Here is a 21,377-nt window from a genome sequence, read left to right as displayed (position 1 = left end):
ATGAAGAGGCAGGGAATAGAGCAATACAGACCATGTACAGGCAGACGGGATTAGTTTAGAATGGCATCAATTTAGAATGGCATCATGGTCAATGCAGACATGATGGGCCAAAGGGCCAGTTCCTGTGATGAACTGACATGCTCAATGTTATTCCCTACAGACCAGAGATTTCTTTTTCCTACAATTATTCACTTCCCTTTGAAAGCCATGTTGAATCTGTCTCCACTACACTCTCAGGTAGTGAACTCCAGATCATAATCACTCACTGCATGAAAAAAAGTTTATCTTAAGAATTTTTTGCTTCTTTGCCATTAATTTAGATCTGGGCCCTCTGCTTCTTGATCCCTCCACCAATCAGAATGCTTTTTTATTTACTCTGTGTAATCTACTTATGAAATTGAATACTATCAAATCTTTTAATCTTCTGTTCTCCAGGAAAAGCAATCCCAATTTCTCAACTAACCAAACTTCCTCATTCCTGAAACAGCTTCTATAAATATTTTCTTCACCCTCTAATGTCTTCCCATTCTTCCCAAAGCGTTGTGCCTGGAAATGAATGTGATACTCAGCTGAAGCAGAGCCAGTGTATACAAGTTTACCAAAGCCTCTTTGCTTTCATATTGTATGGCCCTTTTATCATCCTTGGATCCTGTATACTTTATTAGTTATGCTCTCAACCTGCGTTTCAATGACTTATGCACATATAATTTTGCAGTTCCCTCTACTCCTGCACCAATTTTAGAATTGTACCCTTTATTTTATATTGTTTCCTTACATTTATGCTACGTTAATAAATCACTTCTCTCCATCAAGTCTCATCTGTCATTTGCCCAATCTACCAAATCACCTGGTGTCCTATTGAAGTTTACCATTATCCTCTTCATGTCTGCAATAATTCCAAATTGTGTGTCACCTGCAACTTTTGAAAATTGTGCTTTCCATACCAAAGTCTTCACTATTATGCTGTCTAGGAATAAGCGTTCATGGAATGTTCAGAAATTGATACTGATCAGGCAGAGTTCAATTGTGCTATATTAAGACTGGATACACATCTACAACGTGGGAAGTGGGTGGTTTGAAATATTTCCTGGATTCTTAAAAATAGGACCAAACTAAAGTAAAGGAATCTGAGAAGTCTACATAGTTCAGGTTTAGGAATGACAGCACGCTGAAATCACTAACAAGAATGTAAAATAGCAGGGGTAAACTACTTGGCACAGAATCAGTGCCAAGTAAAATATTATTACTGTTGAGCAGGCCATTAGTGAAAAAAGCTCCAATGAAACTGGACATGTAATATGGCAAGCCAGTTGCTTTTTGGAAGTCAGTGGATTTACAGTTTACACAATCTGATCATTATTATGTTTCATTCAGAACAAAAAATTTCTCCAGTTAAACATGTTTAAGGTGGTACTATTGGCATTAGGAGCTAGGATATTAAAAGGGGGGAAAAACAGCTAATCATCCTAAAACTGCAGGATTAAGGAACAACAAGTACACCAAATTTCTAGATGAGATCAATGATAAATGTGATTTATATAAAAAATATAGGACAGCCTCGATCAGGGCTCATAGTGAGTCACCCATTGCCACATCCTTGATAAAGTTTCTTGCTAATGAACCTGGAGTGAAGAAAAAGATTTTTGTATTTCAAAGACATGGCCTCTCGATTAGTCAGTCTTCAATAACAAATGGTGAAGAGAAAATAGTAATAGTAGACTAAACTAGGAGGCGCTGGCTAAATTCCTAACTGAAGTTGGGGAACATTTGCTAATAACAAACTTAAGGATATTCGTGTATATATATTAATATTATAGCAATGAACAGGACAGCAGAAAGCGTCTTTAGTAATGAAGGGTCTGAAAGAAATCACGTGATAACAGATTAAATGATTCATAAAATCTTAATAGATCAACCAAGCTGTAAATTAACATCTACCCTGCATAATAGTAAATTGCATATTGAATTTTGGTTTTTCGCTGTAAACAAAAAACTCTGGATGTAGGTTTGCTCGCTGAGCTGGAAGGTTAGTTTCCAGAAGTTTCGTCACCCTACTAGGTAACATCTTCAGTGGGCCTCCAGGTGAAGCACTGCTGCTGATTCTAGCTTTCTATTTATATGGTTGGGTTGGTGATGTCATCTCCTGTGGTGATGTCATTTCCTGTTTTTTTTCTCAGAGGGTGGTAGGTGGGGTCAAACTCTGTTTGTTGAAAGAGCTCTGGTTGGAATGCCATGCTTCTAGGAATTCTCGTGCATGTCTGTTTGGCTTGTCCTAGGATGGATGTGTTGTCCCAGTCGAAGTGGTGTCCTTATCTGTATGTAAGGATATAGTGAGATAGGGAGATGTTGTTTTGTGGCTAGTTGGTGTTCATGCATCCTGGTGGCTAATTTTCTACCTGTTTGTCCAATGTAGTGTTTGTTGCAGTCCTTGCATGGTATTTTGTAAATGATACAGACACTTACCAACAAGTGGCGAAAGACCAGACCCCACAACTAGAGAATCGAATCACAGCCCTACTCAAAACAGTTCAGAAATCTGGGGAAATAAATAAGACTGACTTCCAAAAAATGAAACCAGATAGATCCAACACACCATGCTTCTACAGATTACCCAAAATTCACAAACCAGGAGCCCCCTCAGACCCACAGTCTCGCTACCTGGAACACCAACTTACAGATTGGCCAAGCAGCTATGCCAAAGACTAAAACACTTAGTAGAAGACTCACGCCCCTCCATCCACTCCACCCAAGAGTTCCTGAAGACCAAAGACGCTAAGATAGAAGTGGATGAAATAATGGCCTCCTTTGATGTAACAGCCCTGTTTACATCAATCAACATTAACCTGGCCAAGGAAATACTGACTACCCTATTAGGGGACTCAAAGGCACATACACCAAACACCACTAACTTCATCAGCAAGGGCAGTATCGTCAAGTTAGTGGACCTATGCCTTACCACACACTTCACCTTCAACAACAAAACCTACAGACAACACCCATAGGATCTCCAATATCAGGGTTCTTAGCAGAGGCAGTAATGCAGAGACTCGAACAAACAGCTCTGCCAACCATCCAACCCAAACTTTGGGTCCGCTACATGGATGACACTTTTGTCATCACTAAACAAAACAAATTAGAGGAAACCATCAATAATACCCTTACCAGCATAAAATTCACCAAAGAGGAGAAAAAGAACAAACTGTCATTCCTAGATGTCACAGTAGAGCAAACAGCCAATGGGGAACATCAAACCAGCATCTACAGGAAAACACATACGGACCAAATATTGAGTTACAGAAGCAATCATCCCAACATCCACAAAATAAGCTGCATCAGGACATTATTTCAATGAGTCAACACACTGCAGCACAGAGGAACTATGCAGAGCAGAGGAAAATCACCTATACCGTGTATTCAAAAAGAATGGGTACCCAATGAACACAGTCCACTGATTTCTCAGCGACAAACCCAAACAAGCAGACAAAATGCACCCTGAAACCCGAACCACTCTCCCCTACATCAAAGACATCTCGGAAATGTCTACCAGACTACTCAGAGCTCTTGGCATCATGGTGGCCTACAAACCCACCAACACACTAAAGCAGCAGCTAATGAACTTGAAATACCCTATACAGACAACAAGTAAAACTAATATCATTTATAAAATACCATACAAGGACTGCACCAAACACTACATTGGACAAACAGGCAGAAAACTAGCCTCAAAACGACATGACCCTCTCTCACTATATCCTTACATACAGATAAGGAAGAATACCACTTCGACTGGGACAACACATCTATCCTAGGACAAGCCAAACAGAGACATGCATGAGTGTTCCTGGCCCCATGGCATTCGAATCAGAACTCTATCAACAAGCACATCGAGTTAGACCCCATCTACCACCCTCTGAGAAAAATAACAGGAAATGACATCACCAACACAAAGAAACCTAAATATATAAATAGAAAGCAGATATCAGCAGCAGTGCTTCACCTGGAGGCCCACTGATGATGTTACCTAGTATGGTGACAAAACGTCTAGAAACGAACCTTCCAGCTCAGCGAGCAAACCTACATCCAGAACCTCAACCTGAGCTACAAAACCTCTCAAAATTCATTCAGTAATTTGGAAAGGGACTATTACCAGTACACAATCCTTTATCCAAAGTCCTTGGGGCCAGTTGCTTTTTGGCATTCAGAATTTTTCAGATTTCCAAATAAATGACATTTTCACAATGAAATTTTTAAAAATTACCTAACAGCAGATACATGTGAGAATAGTATGAGTGCTGAAACACAATTGATGCCTGCCAGTGCTGGGCCACGCTGTCACGTCACAGCTGAGTGACGTGGTTTGAGTGGATGCGGAGTTGGGTCACCTGTTTGCAAGTCAAAATGAAGGTCCACACTCCATGAAAAACATTTCGGATTTCGAATTTTCAGATTAAGAATTGTGTACCTGTATTAGCTCCACTTTTTCTGAGTTTGAATCCCTTGAATGCAGGAAGAAGATCATTAGTTAAGGCTGAGGTTTCAGAGAAAATTCAGTAAGCCTTAAGGCATCATACAAGTCAATCAAACTTACATATTAATACAGTAAATACAGTATATGACAAAAGAGAAGGGAACAAAGAGTGGAGACTCCAGGTAAGGTCATAGGTAGTGTTGAAAAAATAATGATTATACAAAACAAGAACTAAACTGTTAGGGCACAGTCCTGGGAGGTTAACTGGCACTGTTTACACAGTTACAAAATATGAACACATCATTAAAAAGGGATGGGACACCATTCACTTTGCATTCTTATGCTGGATAATTATGAAAACCAGATTATGGCTGTTGGAAGTGCTGACTGAATACGGACAAAGTCAGACACAGAACAAAACTACTTGCACTGGAGGACTACAATAGAAATTGGCACCAAAGTATTAAAGCCAGTAGATGGAGGATTTCCACCACCATAAGGACAACATTAAAAGTTACTGGCAAATAAAAACATTGGCTGAATGTGAATGATGAGGGACAGAGTTGGTTTCTTGGATTGGCAAAATGGGGTAAAAATGTGGAAAGCTAGAGAAAATACAAGATGGATCCTGAAAGTAGACCCAAAAGTGTAGGTGGCCCTAAGGAAAGATTGTGAACTTGGGCAAGGAATTCTGATCATGAGAGAGGGAAGTCTTATAACATTAGTCCAGAACAGGACAGAAAAGTGAGTACAGTTTGTAATTTAACAAGAATAAGGACACTGGAATACGTTGGGAATACAAGAGAATTTGAAGCCCTTATGATTGAAACATTTTAGTAGCCCCAAACAAACTAGAAGATAAGTTGATAAAAAGATGCCAAACAAAACAAGATGGTGATTTGGAAAGAATTGGGTGCATACATTAAGGTGTCAATAGGGTACAGCTAATCTTATCATATAGATGGATTTGTCAAAAAAGTGCTTCCTAAAGGGATATAGAAGGCTAAAACCAGAATAATGGTTCTGGATTTCAAAGACAAACTTGGATCATCAAGAACACAAAGCAGGTTACCATAGTGCAGAAAAAGAGTGACCTTGAGGATCATCTTAGCTCCTTAAGTAATATTCTAATGTCAAAAGACAGTAATGCCAGAAGTGCCAAGTCGATGAACCATCTCAGCTTCTTCCAGGAGGTCCCCAGCATCACAGATGCCAGTTTTCAGCCAATTCAATTCACTCCATGTATTATCAACAGTTGAAGGCTTGAGGCCCTGACAACATTCTGGCAATAATACTGAAGAATTGTGCTCCAGAACGTGCCATGCTCCTCACCAAGCTCTTCAATACAGTTACAATATTGACCATTTACTCGACAATGTGGAAAATTGCCCAGGTATGCCCTGTCTGCAAAAAGCCGGATGAATCTAACTTGACCAACTACCGCTCCATCAGTCTACTCTCAATCATAGTGACAGAATTTGCTCAGCGGTAACCTGCTCAGTAACTTCCAGTTTGGGTTCCACCAGGGCCACTCAGGTCCTGACCTCATTATAGTCTTGGTTCAAACACAGACAAAACTGTTGAATTCCAGAGATGAGGGGAGAATGACTGTCCTTGACTGAGTGCAGCTTCAAGGACCTTAGAAAAATTGGAATCAATCGGAATCAGAGTGCAAACTTTCCACTTGTTGGAGTCTTATCTGGCAATTAGAAGATGGTTATGGGTGTCGGAGGTCAATCATCTCAGCTCCAGGACATCTCTGCAGGAATACTTCAGGGTAGTGACCTAGGCCCAATCATCTTCAGCTGCTTCATCAATGACCTACCCTCCATCATAATGTCAGGCATGGGGAGTTTTACTGACGATTGCATAAGGTTCAGTACCATTCATGACTACTCAAATATTGAAGCAGTCCATGTTCAACTCTAACAAGATCTGGACAATATCCAGGCTTGGGCTGAGAACTAGCAAGCAGCATTCTGAAAATGACCCTCTCCAATAACAGGCGATCTAACTACCATCCCATGGCATTCAATGATGTTACCATCACTGAATTTCCAGCTACCAACATCCTTGGGGTTACCATTGACCAGAAACTCAAGTGAACTCACTATATCAATGCAGGGCTACAACAGCTGGTCCAAGACAAGGAATACTACAGCAAGTAACTTACCTACTGACTCTTCAAAATCTGTCCACTATCTAGAAGGCAAAAGTCAGGAGTGTGATGCAATACTCGCCACTTGCCTGGATGCAACTCCAACAATACTCAAGAAGTTTGACACCATCCAGAACAGAGGAGCCCGTTTGATTGGTACCACATCCACAAGCATGCACTCCTTCTACCACCAATACTTAGTACCTGCAGTGTGTACTATCTATAAGATGCATCGCAGAAATCCATGACCACTTCCAACCAGAAGAACAAGGGCAGCAGATACTTGGTTCCCAAGCCACTCACTATCCTGACTTGCTTTCCTTCATTGTTGCTGGGTCAAAATCCTGGAATTCCCTCTCTAAGGGCATTGTGGGTCGACCTACAGCACATGGACTTCAGCAGTTCAAAAACGCAGTTCACCACCACCTTCTCAAGGGCAACTAGGATTGACATTAAACGTCAGCCATGCAGTGATGCCCATGTCTCATGAGTGAATAAAAGACACGTTAGTTAATCCAAATTGAAGTTGAAACTTTTCATCTTGCAAAAATGCAAATGAAAGCAAGTGTAATAGCAGGGAAGTAATGGAAATTAAACAAATATCACAAGTTGAATTACATTGCAAGAACATGGCATTTCCCAGTAATGTCCATCTTGCTGGAAATAGGTTCTATTCAGCTTAAAACAGACACTCCACAAAGACAAAGTGACAGGCACCATTGTGATGCATGATGATGATTTTCCATTGGGAGGTTCGATTGAATTCGAGTGATGTGTGATAGGTAAATGAAAGGTAATTGAAGACTGAAAGTCAGGTTTCAGTTACTTTAAATATGTAGGTTAGACATTATGCAGAATAAGTCAGTAATAACTTTGGGTCAACAGTCTTACTTGGAAAGTGTCAACTGCATCTGAATAAATTGGGCCAGATCCTCACAAAAACATGATCATGCATCCAGTGAAGAAACAGATCAGCTAAGATATTTGAGTGGACAATTAAACCAGTTCTGCACTAAGGCTAGACGAGATATCATGGCTGAACTGAGTATTAGCTTAAAAAAACATGCTACTGCCTTGGAACTGGAGAGAAAACTAAACATTAAAGAAATTACATTCACAAAAATGCACACCAAGTTTTAAACCTTGAGTGATAGAAGCTACTTCTTTTTGACAACATCTTGTGCCCATCTTCATGTTTTTGCTGGAAAGAATAATAAACTCTGTCACAAAAGCAAGATGCTATGGAAGCTAAAAATCTGAAGTAAAAACTGGAGAAACTCCGCAGGTATAGCAGCATCACTGGAACGAGAAATCGTAACATTTCATATCCAATACTGTCTCTTCTTCAGAAGACGAATAAATATTATTTGTTAGCCTAGGACGCAAAGATGATAAAAGAAGGCCATTAAAAGTTGTTGAAATGATGGTACTAGTAGAACCTACAAATATATGGATACAGGATGTATTCATCCAACAATCAAAAGAAAATCCAATCAAAGAGACAATCTAAGAAAAACGTTTGCACATAGAATGTTATGTGGATAAGCATTCTGTGGGACAATGCACATCCAACAAAGCATGATACTGAGAAAAGGCTGAGGACTGATCTTGCTAGCATAAAGGAAACATTCAAAAGAAAGAGATTTCCAAAATAAAATGAGTTTGCACAAGTTACAATTTGTTTTTTTTCAGAAAAGTACTTTCACCAATAAATTATCAGAGCTCCTCAAAAAGAGCTCTGTTGAGAACATAAAAAAGACAAATTGCTTTCTTTGTGTTTAAATATATTATTTGAGAAAAGAAAGAAGAGAGAATATGCAAGGTTGATTGCATTATCTTGAACATGATAAAACTAATTTTGTTACTGATCTGTTGTGTTATAACGTGTGAAAAAAACATTTGTTCATTTTTTAAATTTGTTTTCGTTCAAGGGTTATTTGTATCTCTTTAAATGGGGTTAATTGTTTAATTAATTGACAGCGTAGATATAAAATAAAAATTTGAGGGTTCTTGTGGTACAGTGGTAGTGTCCATACCTTTAAATCAGAAAACTAGTGTTCAAGTCCCACCTGCCCCAGCAGTGTGTAATAACATATCAGAACACGTTGATTGGAGGAATAAGTAGGACTGGAGTGTGAAAGGAGGGGGTGAGACGGAGTAGTTAATGAACTGTAGCCACAATAAAAAAGGTGTCTTGGTTTTTGTCTCACCATTTAGCTTGGATCTGACTCAACAATGAATGTACAATCTATATTACTGACTTGGACAAAGAGATATCTATCTTATAAAAAGTTGGATGGGAATGCAAGTTGTGATGCAGACACAAAAACATCCCATAGTAATGGAACCATTAGCATATTTCAGGGAAGTAGGAGGTTATTCATTCTGATTAAAATTCATCTACTTTGATATTTTAAGATACTAAATGCCTACATTTTGAAGTTCGGAGCAAGAAATGGGCTTACCCATACTGGGAACACAGAAATTCAGCACACAGGTACAGAAAAGCAATTAGAAAGGCAATGACACATTGCAGTTTATTGCAAAGAGGTTTAAATGCAACCTCCAAAAAAGCCTTGCTACAATGGTAGATTTTGGGGAGGCCAAATTTGGAGCATTATGTACAATTTGACCTCCATAACCTGCATTAGAGGCTGTACAGCAAAAGATCACTAAATTGATTCCTGGGATGAGGGGGTTAGGCTACAATCATAGGCTAAATAAACTGGATCGACATTCTCCAGAACTTAGAATTGATTCTGAAAGGTCTTGACAAGGTTGACTAATGTTTCACCAACTTTTTTTCTGCTGTGATTCTATGTTAAAGAATGGCCCCAGAGTGCAAATTGGGGAGGGAGTGCAGATTAGGATTGAAAGGGAATGGATACAAGCACACAAAACAAAAATGAACTACCATTTTGCAAGCTCTGCTGGAATCAATTGTGCTTCACAGCTCATTGGATTGGGTCAAATCCACTGGCAAAAAATTGCATACCTTTAGAAAGGGGGCATGCAGTTGTCCCTGGGAATTGTCAAATCGAAGTCTACATTTCACAGCCATCATTGCTGCCTTGGAGCTTGTGGCTGCCATGCACACCTGTTTTTTTTTAATTACACAGTTTCAAAAGTCATGAACCAATTATGTTTTATTTCTGTTATTATCAGAACTTATCATGACAAATGGTTAGGTTTGTGAATTCCCTCACAAGAAAACTGTGGTTTTTAGGTAATTGTCACTGCACTCTGTTATTCAAACTTCAAACAATGCTGGTGGAATATTTCACTGCAGCTTCAAGGAACAACAAAGTTTATTTTAGTGATAGCAAAATTTGATAGGCCTACAATATCTTCTCATCTCAAAAAAACTACATCATCGTCTCAAACGCGCTCCACAACATCACTTGTTCAAACTTTCGTTAGTTAACTTTCTAAGGCTTTCTTGAAGGTGCTTTAACACTTCATAAATGTTGGTACTTGAGTTCAGTGTGTTTTATAAAGTCACGAAAGTCTATCATCACGTTTTTATACATATCCATTGTGTATTGTGGTATTATTTTAAAATCATAAAATTTACAGTACGTGCAAACTACAAAAGAGAATATATTTATAATAGAAAACTGAAAAGGGTGAACCATTTTGATGATATACATGAGGCAAGCATGATAACTGGAAATGATTAACAAATTCAGTCCATACAATAGCACGCTGCACTATTAGAGTCATAGAGATGTACAGCATGGAAACAGACCCTTCGGTTCAACCTGTCCACGCCAACCAGATATCCCAACCCAATCTAGTCCCACCTGCTAGCACCCGACCCATATCCCTCCAAACCCTTCCTACTCATATACCCATCCAAATGTCTTTAAAATGTTGCAATTGTACCAACCTCCACCACATCCTCTGGCAGCTCATTCCATACACGCACCACCCTTTGCATGAAGCAGCTGCCCCTTAGGTCTCTTTTATATCTTTCCCCTCTCACCCTAAACCTATGCCCAATAGTTCTGGACTCCCCGATTTCAGGGAAAAGACTTTTGTCTATTTATCCTATCCATGCCCTTCATAATTTTGTAAACCTCTATAAGGTCACAAAAACTTACTGCAACCATAGGCATCTAAATTAAAATAAATGATAAAGCCATGATAATGAAAATGATTCACAAATGTTGCAAGTCACTGAACGCTTTTCAGAAAAGCTATGTTTATATTTATTTTCATACTAATAAAAGTACTGATTATTTTGCAAGAGATCCTGTAAAGAGGATCTAATTTCACCACAACAGAATTTCCTTCAATCTACAACTCCTGAAAATAGATTGAAAATTCAATTTACAGAATCCACACTGTAGGAATCTAATAAATAAGTAAAAAATTAAAAAAATTAAACACAATATTGTCTCTGTACTTCAAATCAACATCTTATTTCTTTTGCATTGCCTAAATTACAGATACAATTGATGTAATATTTTGTTACATACACAAATGAATCAACTTAAGTAAAAAGCTGCAACACACAAAACAACTGCAATGCACACTCACATACAGGCTGAATCCATTTTTATAGTATAGTATTTGATTTAATTTGCAGTTTTCAAATATACATGTTCTTCTATTGTTAATCATTTCCAGCATTCAAGTGAGATTAAATAGATACAGAAGTTTGAGAATTTTTTTAGTGCATAGTATTGTTGAGAAAGGTATTCATTGTTTCTCTCAACTGAAATTAATTGAATACGACAGAGATGCTGCATTGGAGTGGTAGGCACAAATTAAACTTGCCACAGCAAATAAAGTATTGTCATTTCATATCTATGTAACCTCTTAAAGACTTGGTAAGTGTTAGTTGCCATCAATTTCTCAATCATTGAAAATTAATTATTTTTACAAATATGATGTCACTCCTTAAGTGTAATTTTAGGAATGATAGCTTTGGACAGTTCAGACCATTAAATCACAAATACTTGCAACTTTACAGCAAGGCTGAAGATAAATTCATATATATTATGACCAAGCCAATGTTTTTGATGTTTTTAAAGTAAATACATAAACACATTCAATATATTTAAAACATCTCAAATCCCTTAATCCTAATGTTTTCATATAAAAACAAACATTTTATTCATAGACTCTCATCAAAGACAACTAATCCATATAGGACATCTTGGAGATGTTATTTGAACTGTTAATTTTTCCGACTCTAACCCACCATGATTATGATAGGTTGTGGGAGCTGGTAAGCATTAATATTACTAATCCTTAGGTTTACGTCAACAAACAGCTATCGAAACTGCAGGCACCTTTTTTTGAACAAATATTTTATTCCCTGTTTATATTTCAGCTTTTACCATAATCCCACGTTTATGTTTTAATCCTTATTTTACTGTCTATAAATTATTAAAAAGGGAAGGATACTTGGTACTTTCTGGTATTTTTTGCCTAGGTATAATTCTTCCACATGTGGCTGCTTAGCAAGCCTGATTAAATAATTATTTCTGGACAGCACAGATCTGCTATTGATGGCATCAGACGCAAATTAACATTGGGAAAAATGAAATCAGCTCCACAGAATTTGCAAGATCTTGTGTACAGCTTCCTTCACAGTCAGAGGGGGCTGCCAAGATCATCAAGACGACAAAATCTGGGCAGAAGTGAAGTGATTACCCTGACACCATGATTAATGTTATATGCTGCATTATTGCCCTACTATGAACATGAATGTGTGTTTAACTTTTCATCTGTAGTTACTTTGATGGATGTGACTAGTGCCACGTAAACCATATACACATAAGAGTTCATGTTCAAAATACTAAATTGCGAGGTTCAGTCACAGTTCATCTTTATTGATAGTGAATATTTCACTGAGAAATTTAGAAGACTTATTTAATTCCTGAATTATTCACTGACCCACTTCTACAGACATTCCAAAACTGTAATAATTGTACAATTAGCAACTACTGAGGGAATCCAAATTATTTAAAGATTCTTCTTCACTAGGCCCTTATCAGGAGTAGAAATAAAGTCCGTTTAAAGATCTGAGGCATCAATTTCCCTTCAGCTTTTCTACTTGGAAGTCCCTCTTTAATTACGAATGATGTGTGATTCAGGAGCCAGACAGGAGTCCTATTCTATACTGCTACCAATGCCAAGATTCTGATTTCTATTTAGACCTGCAATCACCAGAAACCGAGATTCTGGTTATCAAAGATCCAACATTAGGATGCCCAAAATGTTATATATTATTAATTTCATTCATAAAGACTAGTATGTAAATGTCACTGGTAGAGTGTGTAAATTTAATGGAATATTTCTCAAATGGACTTGAAGGAGAACTCCACTTTGCATGTGATGTATACCTTACCACTGACAAGTGGCTGATATTAGAGCATAAAACTTAGGCACAAAAGCAGGGTATTCCGCCCACTGAGTTTGTTCCATCATTTAATGAGATCATGGCTAATCCTCATCTAAATTCCTACCTTTTTCCCATATGCCTTGATTCTCGTACTGATTAAAAAGCCTTGAATATAACTAACAACCCATCCTTGACACACCTGTGCTAAAAGAATTCCACAGACTCTTTACCCTTTAAGAAAATAAATTCCCGCTCATCTCGGTCTTAAATGGGTAAACTTTTATTCTGAGATTATGCCCTCAAATCTGAGTGTCTCTCTCTCTCTCTCAATGGGAAATAATCTTTCCACATCTATCCCGTCAATCCCCGAAGAGTTTTGTATGTTTCAATAAGGTTGCCTCTCATTCTTCTAGACTTCAATGAGTACAGGCCAAACCCACTTAGCCTTTCCTCAGAAGACAGTCCCTCCATACCGGATATCACCCTACTGCACATTGTCTGGACTGCCTCCAATGCCAATATATCATTCCTTATTTAATGATATAACTTTCTACAGTCTTTCTTTGTTTAAATAATATTCAGCTTTTCTATTGTTTCTGTTAAAATGCATAACCTCAATTTTCTACATCATATTCCATCTGCCAAGTTTTTTCCAACTTGCTTAATCTGTTTATCTCTGCAGACAGTCACCACCAACCACTTGCTTTCTCACCTATTTTTTGGCCTCTGCAAAGTTGGCTATTATACATTCACTTTCCACATCCAAATCATTTATAAAAGGTCACCATCATCATACCAGACTATGGGGCTGCTCTCTCATTAGAGACAGCTGGTGGTAGTTTAATCTGAGGGTCAGCACACCTCAGGGAAGGGAGATAGATAGATGGGGAGTCTTCATTGTAACCTCAGCTGGTGTGGGAATTGACCCCAGGTTGTTGGCATCACTCTGCACCACAAATCAGCCATCCAACATATATTGTAAAAGATAAAGTGAAAAATGAGGAAAAACAATCCTATCACTGCATTCTATAATCTTTAATAAAAGAAACTAATGAACTAAAATAAACTAGTCAGCAATTGTACTTTATCATAATATTTCTGAATAATAAGGTTTCAGAGACTTATTCCAATTCTATATGTAATAAGTAATAAAGATATATTTAGTAAACTTCATTGTTACATAGAATACTAATCCTTGTTATTTTATATTAATTTTGAAGTTCTGAGATTAAAATAATCCTTGAAATTGATAATAATCATCCAAATAAATGAATTATACATGATTTGTATTTTGTCCTCATTGCGGAACAGATTAGATTTTTTTAGATTACTTACAGTGTGGAAACAGGACCTTCGGCTCAACAGGTCCACACTGACCCACCGAAGCGCAACCCATCCAAACCCATTCCCCTACATTTACCCCTTCACCTAACACTATGGGCAATTTAGCCTGGCCAATTCACGCAACCTGCACATTTTTGGACTGTGGGAGGAAACTGGAGCACTCGGAGGAAACCCACGCAGACACAGGGAGAATGTGCAAACTCCACACAGACAGTCATCTGAGGCGGGAATTGAACCCAGGTCTCTGGCACTGTGAGGTAGCAGTGCTAACCACTGTGCCACCGTGCCGCTCACAAATGAAGATTTAACCTCTTCATTTGCAATTTCTGAAACTGGAAATCTTGTTACATGCACAATCTCAAGGTCAACAACCCTTTAAATGATCGTGCCATACATCAAACGCTCAAATCATGTGCAACTGATTAATATTTGCACCAATATCAGGTGTAAAAAGTAACTTCAAAAGTTTTAATGCAACTTTTTACTTTGGCATACTTCTTCCACACTTTAATTTGCCTGCCACCTCTGCAAAGACTATGAAGCAGCTTTCTGCTAAGCCAAAACTAACAGTGTAAAACCACGAGGCTGTGTCAGAGATACAATAAAAATTTGTAAAGTTCAGTAACTGTATGGTACAAAGCAAGATATAGGAGGGTATGTCATGTTCTAAGGTAAATGCCCTCTACTTGGTAATGCTATAAGACTTGTTTGTTGTGTAGACTTGAATTACAAGTCTTGCAACATTCATCAATGTTCAATAAACCAGAATCTATTTTATTTGGTGTCATAAGTGCACTTGTTACAGCAGTTTTAACTGCCTTCAATAATTGAGTAGCACTGTGATATTTTCGCCTTCAGTCATAGCAGATGCCTTCAATTAAAAAATGTGCCTTTCTTGCCTCAACACCACACATGTTGTAAAATAACATGGCAATGCTTATTAAAAAAACAAAAACAAACATTAGCAGTAACTAAGCCCAGTATCCCTAATTTTTTTTAATAGCACACATCTGCTTAAAAATTTAGTTGTTTCTGAACAATTAATACACACGATCTATCTATTCCTGGGCAACCCTACTGCATACCATCATACATGAATCAAGCATCATAACACAAGAGAAAATAATCTCATTTAGGACTGAACCCATAGCCTGTATTAAGGTTTTACAAAAAAGCACCCATAGGACTTTGAAAGAATCACCACTTCCTAAGGATGAGTTCCAGTCTTATAATTTAATAATCACGCAACTGATATCCCACAAATAAAAGTCTCAGATATTTTACTGAATACCCATAGAATCAAACAGTGAAGTCTATGTTTATTAAATCACATTGAACTTTACTAATATCACAATGGTTCTGGGTTAGGTCACTTCAAACGTATAAACCAAGGTTCACAGCAAAACATTTTAAAACCAATTTTGATTTATGATTCCTATTAATCCTATCCCAAAGCTAGAATTATTTGTAAAACAAATAGCATATTTCAGCAGTACTAATCCACCAAATCGGTGATCCATACTATCAATTACAAACAATCATGCTTATTTTAAATTGCACAAAGCACTTACCAGTAAGGAGATTCCTGTCTACAGTGTCTTGTGTAGTTGCATGGAGGCGTTTCATATAATCATCACTGTACCAAATTCGTAGCCTCTCTCCAGGATGAATATCCCTACATACTCTAAAATAAATCTTCTCATTATGCTGGAACGCCATAAGGTTCTGTTCATTTTCTTCTCTTGATATAACTACATACCTTCAACAAATCAATAAATTAAAAATGGGCAGTCAGTACATATAGTGTATATACTCACATTATAAATATGATTATGTCAGAGTTTTGAACTCTTGACAAAGTGGGTGGACTTTCTTTTTGACAGTGAGATTTCCTCAATTCAACCTGAATGAGGAGGGTACTTCGTAGGGAAACAAAATACACATTTACTCGTGAATGAATTGAACAGTAGCATTAGATATAATTATGGAATTACGTGGACTTATACCAAAAAACTCATTAATAACAAATTGCTAACTTGAACAACAATTAATATTTTTTTAAAACAATCTAAAACTTTATTATTTTAAAAGGGGATTAAGTCCCTTCCATTCTCAATCTTATTTCACATTATACAACTATCTGAGCATTTGTTTTGCGATGATTTAAGATAGCAGCAGCTCGGTTATGATCAATTCTAGCCCTATAGTGCTGAACATATCACCTCACTATAAATCGTATCTGCCCAAATTTCCGAAAGGAAGATAAAAACATATTGAGTATTTCTTTTCTGCAAATGATTTAGAAAAGAAATTTGCATAGTTAGGTTATAGGTCAAAGTTCGCACCTCTTCCCCACCAGTTTTAAATACAAAGTCTATGAGATTGTTAGATTTAAAGACTATCTTTAATCGAGGGTAAAGTGGGGGAATGAAAGGGTCATGCGACTTGAGCATTACAACTAACCTTGAAGCTGACATTTCTTAAAGGGGTGCCCAATTTGTCTTACTGAGAAGAATATGCGAGATATTCACAACAGCAGACAATCCGGACTTTGGGAGGCTGGTAGTTTCCAGGTCTCAAAGAGAATTATCAGGAATGTAATCAGTTATATATAACTTAAATTGTCCTTTTTAATTTTAAGACAAGATGGAGTTGGGAGTTTACAGAATTCACATTTCTACCTGGATATAAGGCCTGCAAGATTCAATTTGTCACAGGGATCTGCTTTGAATGGGAGAAATTGGGAAATTATAATAAAATTAGCTTGCAAGTTTCATAAGATATACTTGATACTCACAGACATCTATCCAATCTGAAAGAGTCTGAGAAAGAAAAAGTGCAGACAACCAATCACTCTTATTCACCACACAAAATGCAGGTAGGCAACTGATGCTCTGAATCAGGAGTCCAAGCTTGTGAGAATTTTAACCAGTTTGAAAGATTCACTTAGCTTTAATTAAAGGGAGGAATCCCCAGGATAACCATTACCAGAAATGTCAGTTCAGAAATAAGAAGTTATCTGGCTGGAAATGAAGAAAGGAGTGGGAGTGGAGAACAGGTTTGCACTGTGTCATGGAGAGCAAAATGACCTTGACAGATGAATTAACCTATAACTGTAGAGTGTAATTTTTGTTAATTTTGAAAGTCAACCTTTCTGTATGTTATAGTGTAATTTAGTTCCTGAATAGCATTTAGATAATGTTGTTTTTGATTTGGTTATTAAAATAATGCCTTAAAACTAGCACTACTAAGTGTAACCCTTCCAATCATTCACTGGAAATTTAAATATCTTTTTAAAAGTTAAATCAGTCTCAAAGGGGATTGTAACAATATACTTAATCTCAAAGTTTTGATCGGAGTTTGTGACTTACCTCATCCAATTGGCTTTGGTCTCATCTGTGCCATCAATAGACTTGTATGTGTTATTCTTGCCAAGGATCTGAATTAACAAAGAAATGACATTGAGAAAAGAAAAAGATGATTTGATCAATACACAGATGTGGCTTTAGCTCTAAAACGAAAAGCCTGCATAGAACTAATTTTCAAGAGCTTTAAAAAATATTCCCTTGTTGTTTTAGACTATTTAAAAATATTCTATGGCAATAAAACTGCAAAAAGTACAGACATCAAGATGTCAATTCTTTCCAGTTAAACAAATAAAAGATACCAGGAAAAAATATGAATGACATCGAACAGTTAAGATACAAACATTTTCATCAATTATCAAGTCCGCGTTTAGATGAACTGAAAGAATGAGAAATGATATGTCGATGACTTGTCCCACCAGCCTTATTCCATGTTTTATTTAGATCACCTGTAACTTAACTTCATCTAGTCATCTTGCTACCATAATCCTTAACAATATCGCATTGCAAAAATATCTATCATCTTAGTTTTTATTTTCAGCTGATCTCCTGAGTTTCACTATTTTAGGTAGAGGTGTGTTCTAGATTTGGAACTCATCTCTAAACTGAGACACCTGGGTCTCAACTCCCCTCCTCTGTAACTGGATTATCGACATCCTGACCTATCGACTGTAATCAGTAAAAATAGGCGACAACATGTTCTCCAACATAATCCTCAACACCGGTGCCCTGCATGGCTGCATACTCTGAAAACCTACTATATGCCTTATATACACACACGACTGTGTGGTCAAATTCTGCCTAACTCACTTACAAGTTTGCTGACAACATAACTGTTTTAGGTCGGATCTTAACAACAAGACAGAGTACAGGAAAGAGACTCAATGCTTAGCGACATAGCCTAAAGACAACAATCTCTCCATCGACGTCAGCAAAATGAAGGAGCTGGTCATTAACTTCAGGAAGTATAGTGGAGAGCATACCCCTGTCTGCATCAATGATGCCGAGGTGGAGATGGCCAAGGGCATCAAGTTCCTGGGAGTGATGATCACCAATAATCTGTCCTGGTTCACCTATGTCGATGCAACACTCAAGAAAGCACAGAAATGTCTCTACTTCCTCAGGACGCTAAGGGAATTTGGTACATCCACAGGAACTCTTACCAATTTTTATAGACACACAAGAGAAAAGATCCTACCTGGATGCATCACAGCATGGTATGACAAATGCTCTTCTCAAGACCACAAGAAACTACAAAGAGTTGTGAACACAGCCCAATCCATCGCTCAAACCAACCTTCAAATTATTGACTCCATCTATATTTCCCGCTGCCTTGGGAAATCAATCCACACAATCAAAGCTCCCCTCCCACCCCAGTTATACTCTCTTCCAATCTCTTCCATTGAGAAGTTTAAATACACGTATGAACAGATTCAAGAACAGCTTCTTCACGGTTATCAGACTTTTGAACAGGCCTCTCAAATGTTGATTCTGATCTCTCTCTCTGCACGTTCTCAGCAGCTGTAAAATTGTATTCTACACTCTATTCTCCTAACCTGATGCACTTCGGTTAGTGCAATCAGCCTGTATCGCATTACACGTGACAAAAACTCAATCAATCAGTTTCCCTAATCCTATGTGTGGAGAAGTACTTTCTGGCATCATGAGCTCTTTTGTTACAAAGGTCAACACCAATTCTTGAATTGTTTCTCTCCCTTGCTTTGGCCTATCAAACTCAAATTCTTATGTTTCCCTCACCATAACCCTAAATTCATATATTTGTCCTTTCCGATATCCCTTAATGCCTTTGCATAGTTCATCTTGTTGATAAGACTACCACTTGCTCACTACAACCCATTAACACTAAACTGGTGACTGGTTGTTGGAGGAAATCTCGAAGGACAGGATATACATGTATTTGGAAAGGCAAGGACTGACTAGGGATAATCAACATGGCTTTGTGCATGGGAAATCATGTCTCACAAACTTGATTGAGTTTTTTGAGGAAGTAACAAAGAGGATTGATGAGGGCAGAGCGGTAGAGGTGATCTATATGGACTTCAGTAAGGTGTTCGACAAGGTTCTCCATGGGGGACTGGTTAGCAAGATCGCACGGAATACAGGGAGAACTAGCCATTTGGATAGTGGTGGTGGTGGTGGTGGAGGGTTGATTTTCAGACTGGAGGCCTGTGACCAGAGGAGTGCCACAAGGATCAGTGCTGGGCCCTCCACTTTTTGTCATTTACATAAATGATTTGGATGCGAACATAAGAGATACAGTTAATAAGTTTGCAGATGACACCAAATTTGGAGGTGTAGTGGACAGCAAAGAGGGTTACCTCAGATTACTACAAAATCTTGACCAGATGGGCCAATGGGCTGAGAAGTGGCAGATGGAGTTTAATTCAGATAAACAGGAGGTGCTGCATTTTGGGAAAGCAAATCTTAGCAGGGCTTATACACTTAATGGTAAGGTCCTAGGGAGTGTTGCTGAACAAAGAGACCTTGGAGTGCAGGCTCATAACTCCTTTCATTGGAGAAAGGAAGGTTTAGGAGTGAGTCACAGGTAGATAGGATAGGGAAGGCAGCGTTTGGTATGCTTTCCTTTACTGGTCAGAGTATTGAGTACAGGAGTTGGGAGGTCATGTTGCGGCTGTACAGGACATTGGTTAGGCCACTGTTGGAATATTGCACGCAATTCTGGTCTCCTTCCTATCGGAAAAATGTTATGAAACTTGAAAGGGTTCAGAAAAGATCTACAAGAATGTTGCCAGGGTTGGAGGATTTGAGCTACAGGGAGAGGCTGAACAGGCTGGGGCTGTTTTCCCTGCAGCATCGAAGGCTGAGGGGTGACCTTATAGAGGTTTACAAAATCATGAGGGGCATGGATAGGATAAATAGACAAAAGTCTTTTCCCTGGGATCGGAGAGTCCAGAACTAGAGGGCATAGGTTTAGGGTGAGAGGCAAAAGATATAAAAGGGACCTAAGGGGCAACTTTTTCAGGCAGAGGGTGGTAGTGTATGGAATGAGCTGCCAGAGGAAGTTGTGGAGGCTGGTACAATTACAACATTTAAGAGACATTTGGATGGGTATATGAATAGGAAGGGTTTGGAGGGATATGGGCTGGGTGCTGGCAGTTGGGACTGGATTGGGTTGGGATACCTGGTTGGCATGGACAAGTTGGACCAAAGGGGCTGTTTCCATGCTGTACATCGCTATGACTCTATCTAACCTTTCTTCCTGGTTCCTACATTAACGATACATATTGTTAGCAGTGTTCACCTCTGCTCCACTTGCTTCACTAAACATAGAACATAGAAAAATACAGCGCAGTACAGGCCCTTTGGCCCTCGATGTTACGCCGATCCAAGCCCACCTAACCTACACTAGCCCACTATCCTCCATATGCCTATCCAATGCCCGTTTAAATGCCCATAAAGAGGGAGAGTCCACCACTGCTACTGGCAGGGCATTCCATGAACTCATAACCCGCTGAGTAAAGAATCTACCCCTAACATCTGTCCTATACCTGCCACCCCTTAATTTAAAGCTATGCCCCCTCGTAATAGCTGACTCCATACGTGGAAAAAGGTTCTCATGGTCAACCCTATCTAAACCCCTAATCATCTTGTACACCTCTATCAAGTCACCCCTAAACCTTCCTTTCTCCAATGAAAACAGCCCCA

General features: G+C 38.3%; 1 protein-coding gene across 8 annotated transcripts in view; it reads right to left on the bottom strand.

The window, feature by feature from the left end:
- Positions 1–21,377, bottom strand: part of prdm11 (PR domain containing 11) — a 185,331-nt gene that overhangs the window by 95,868 nt on the left and 68,086 nt on the right. For all 8 annotated transcript variants that reach the window (XM_072591825.1, XM_072591827.1, XM_072591823.1 and 5 more), the window contains 2 exons: positions 17,697–17,764; positions 15,897–16,084 (listed from right to left, as the gene is read on the bottom strand). In XM_072591825.1, the coding sequence (XP_072447926.1) occupies positions 15,897–16,084; positions 17,697–17,764 (256 nt within the window). The remainder of the gene's footprint in view (positions 1–15,896; positions 16,085–17,696; positions 17,765–21,377) is intronic.

The sequence above is a fragment of the Chiloscyllium punctatum genome, chromosome 22 (genome assembly GCF_047496795.1).
Source record: "Chiloscyllium punctatum isolate Juve2018m chromosome 22, sChiPun1.3, whole genome shotgun sequence".
NCBI classification, from domain to species: Eukaryota; Metazoa; Chordata; class Chondrichthyes; order Orectolobiformes; family Hemiscylliidae; genus Chiloscyllium; species Chiloscyllium punctatum.
Note: the sequence above shows the minus strand (reverse complement) of the source record. Positions and strands in the feature narration are given on the sequence as shown.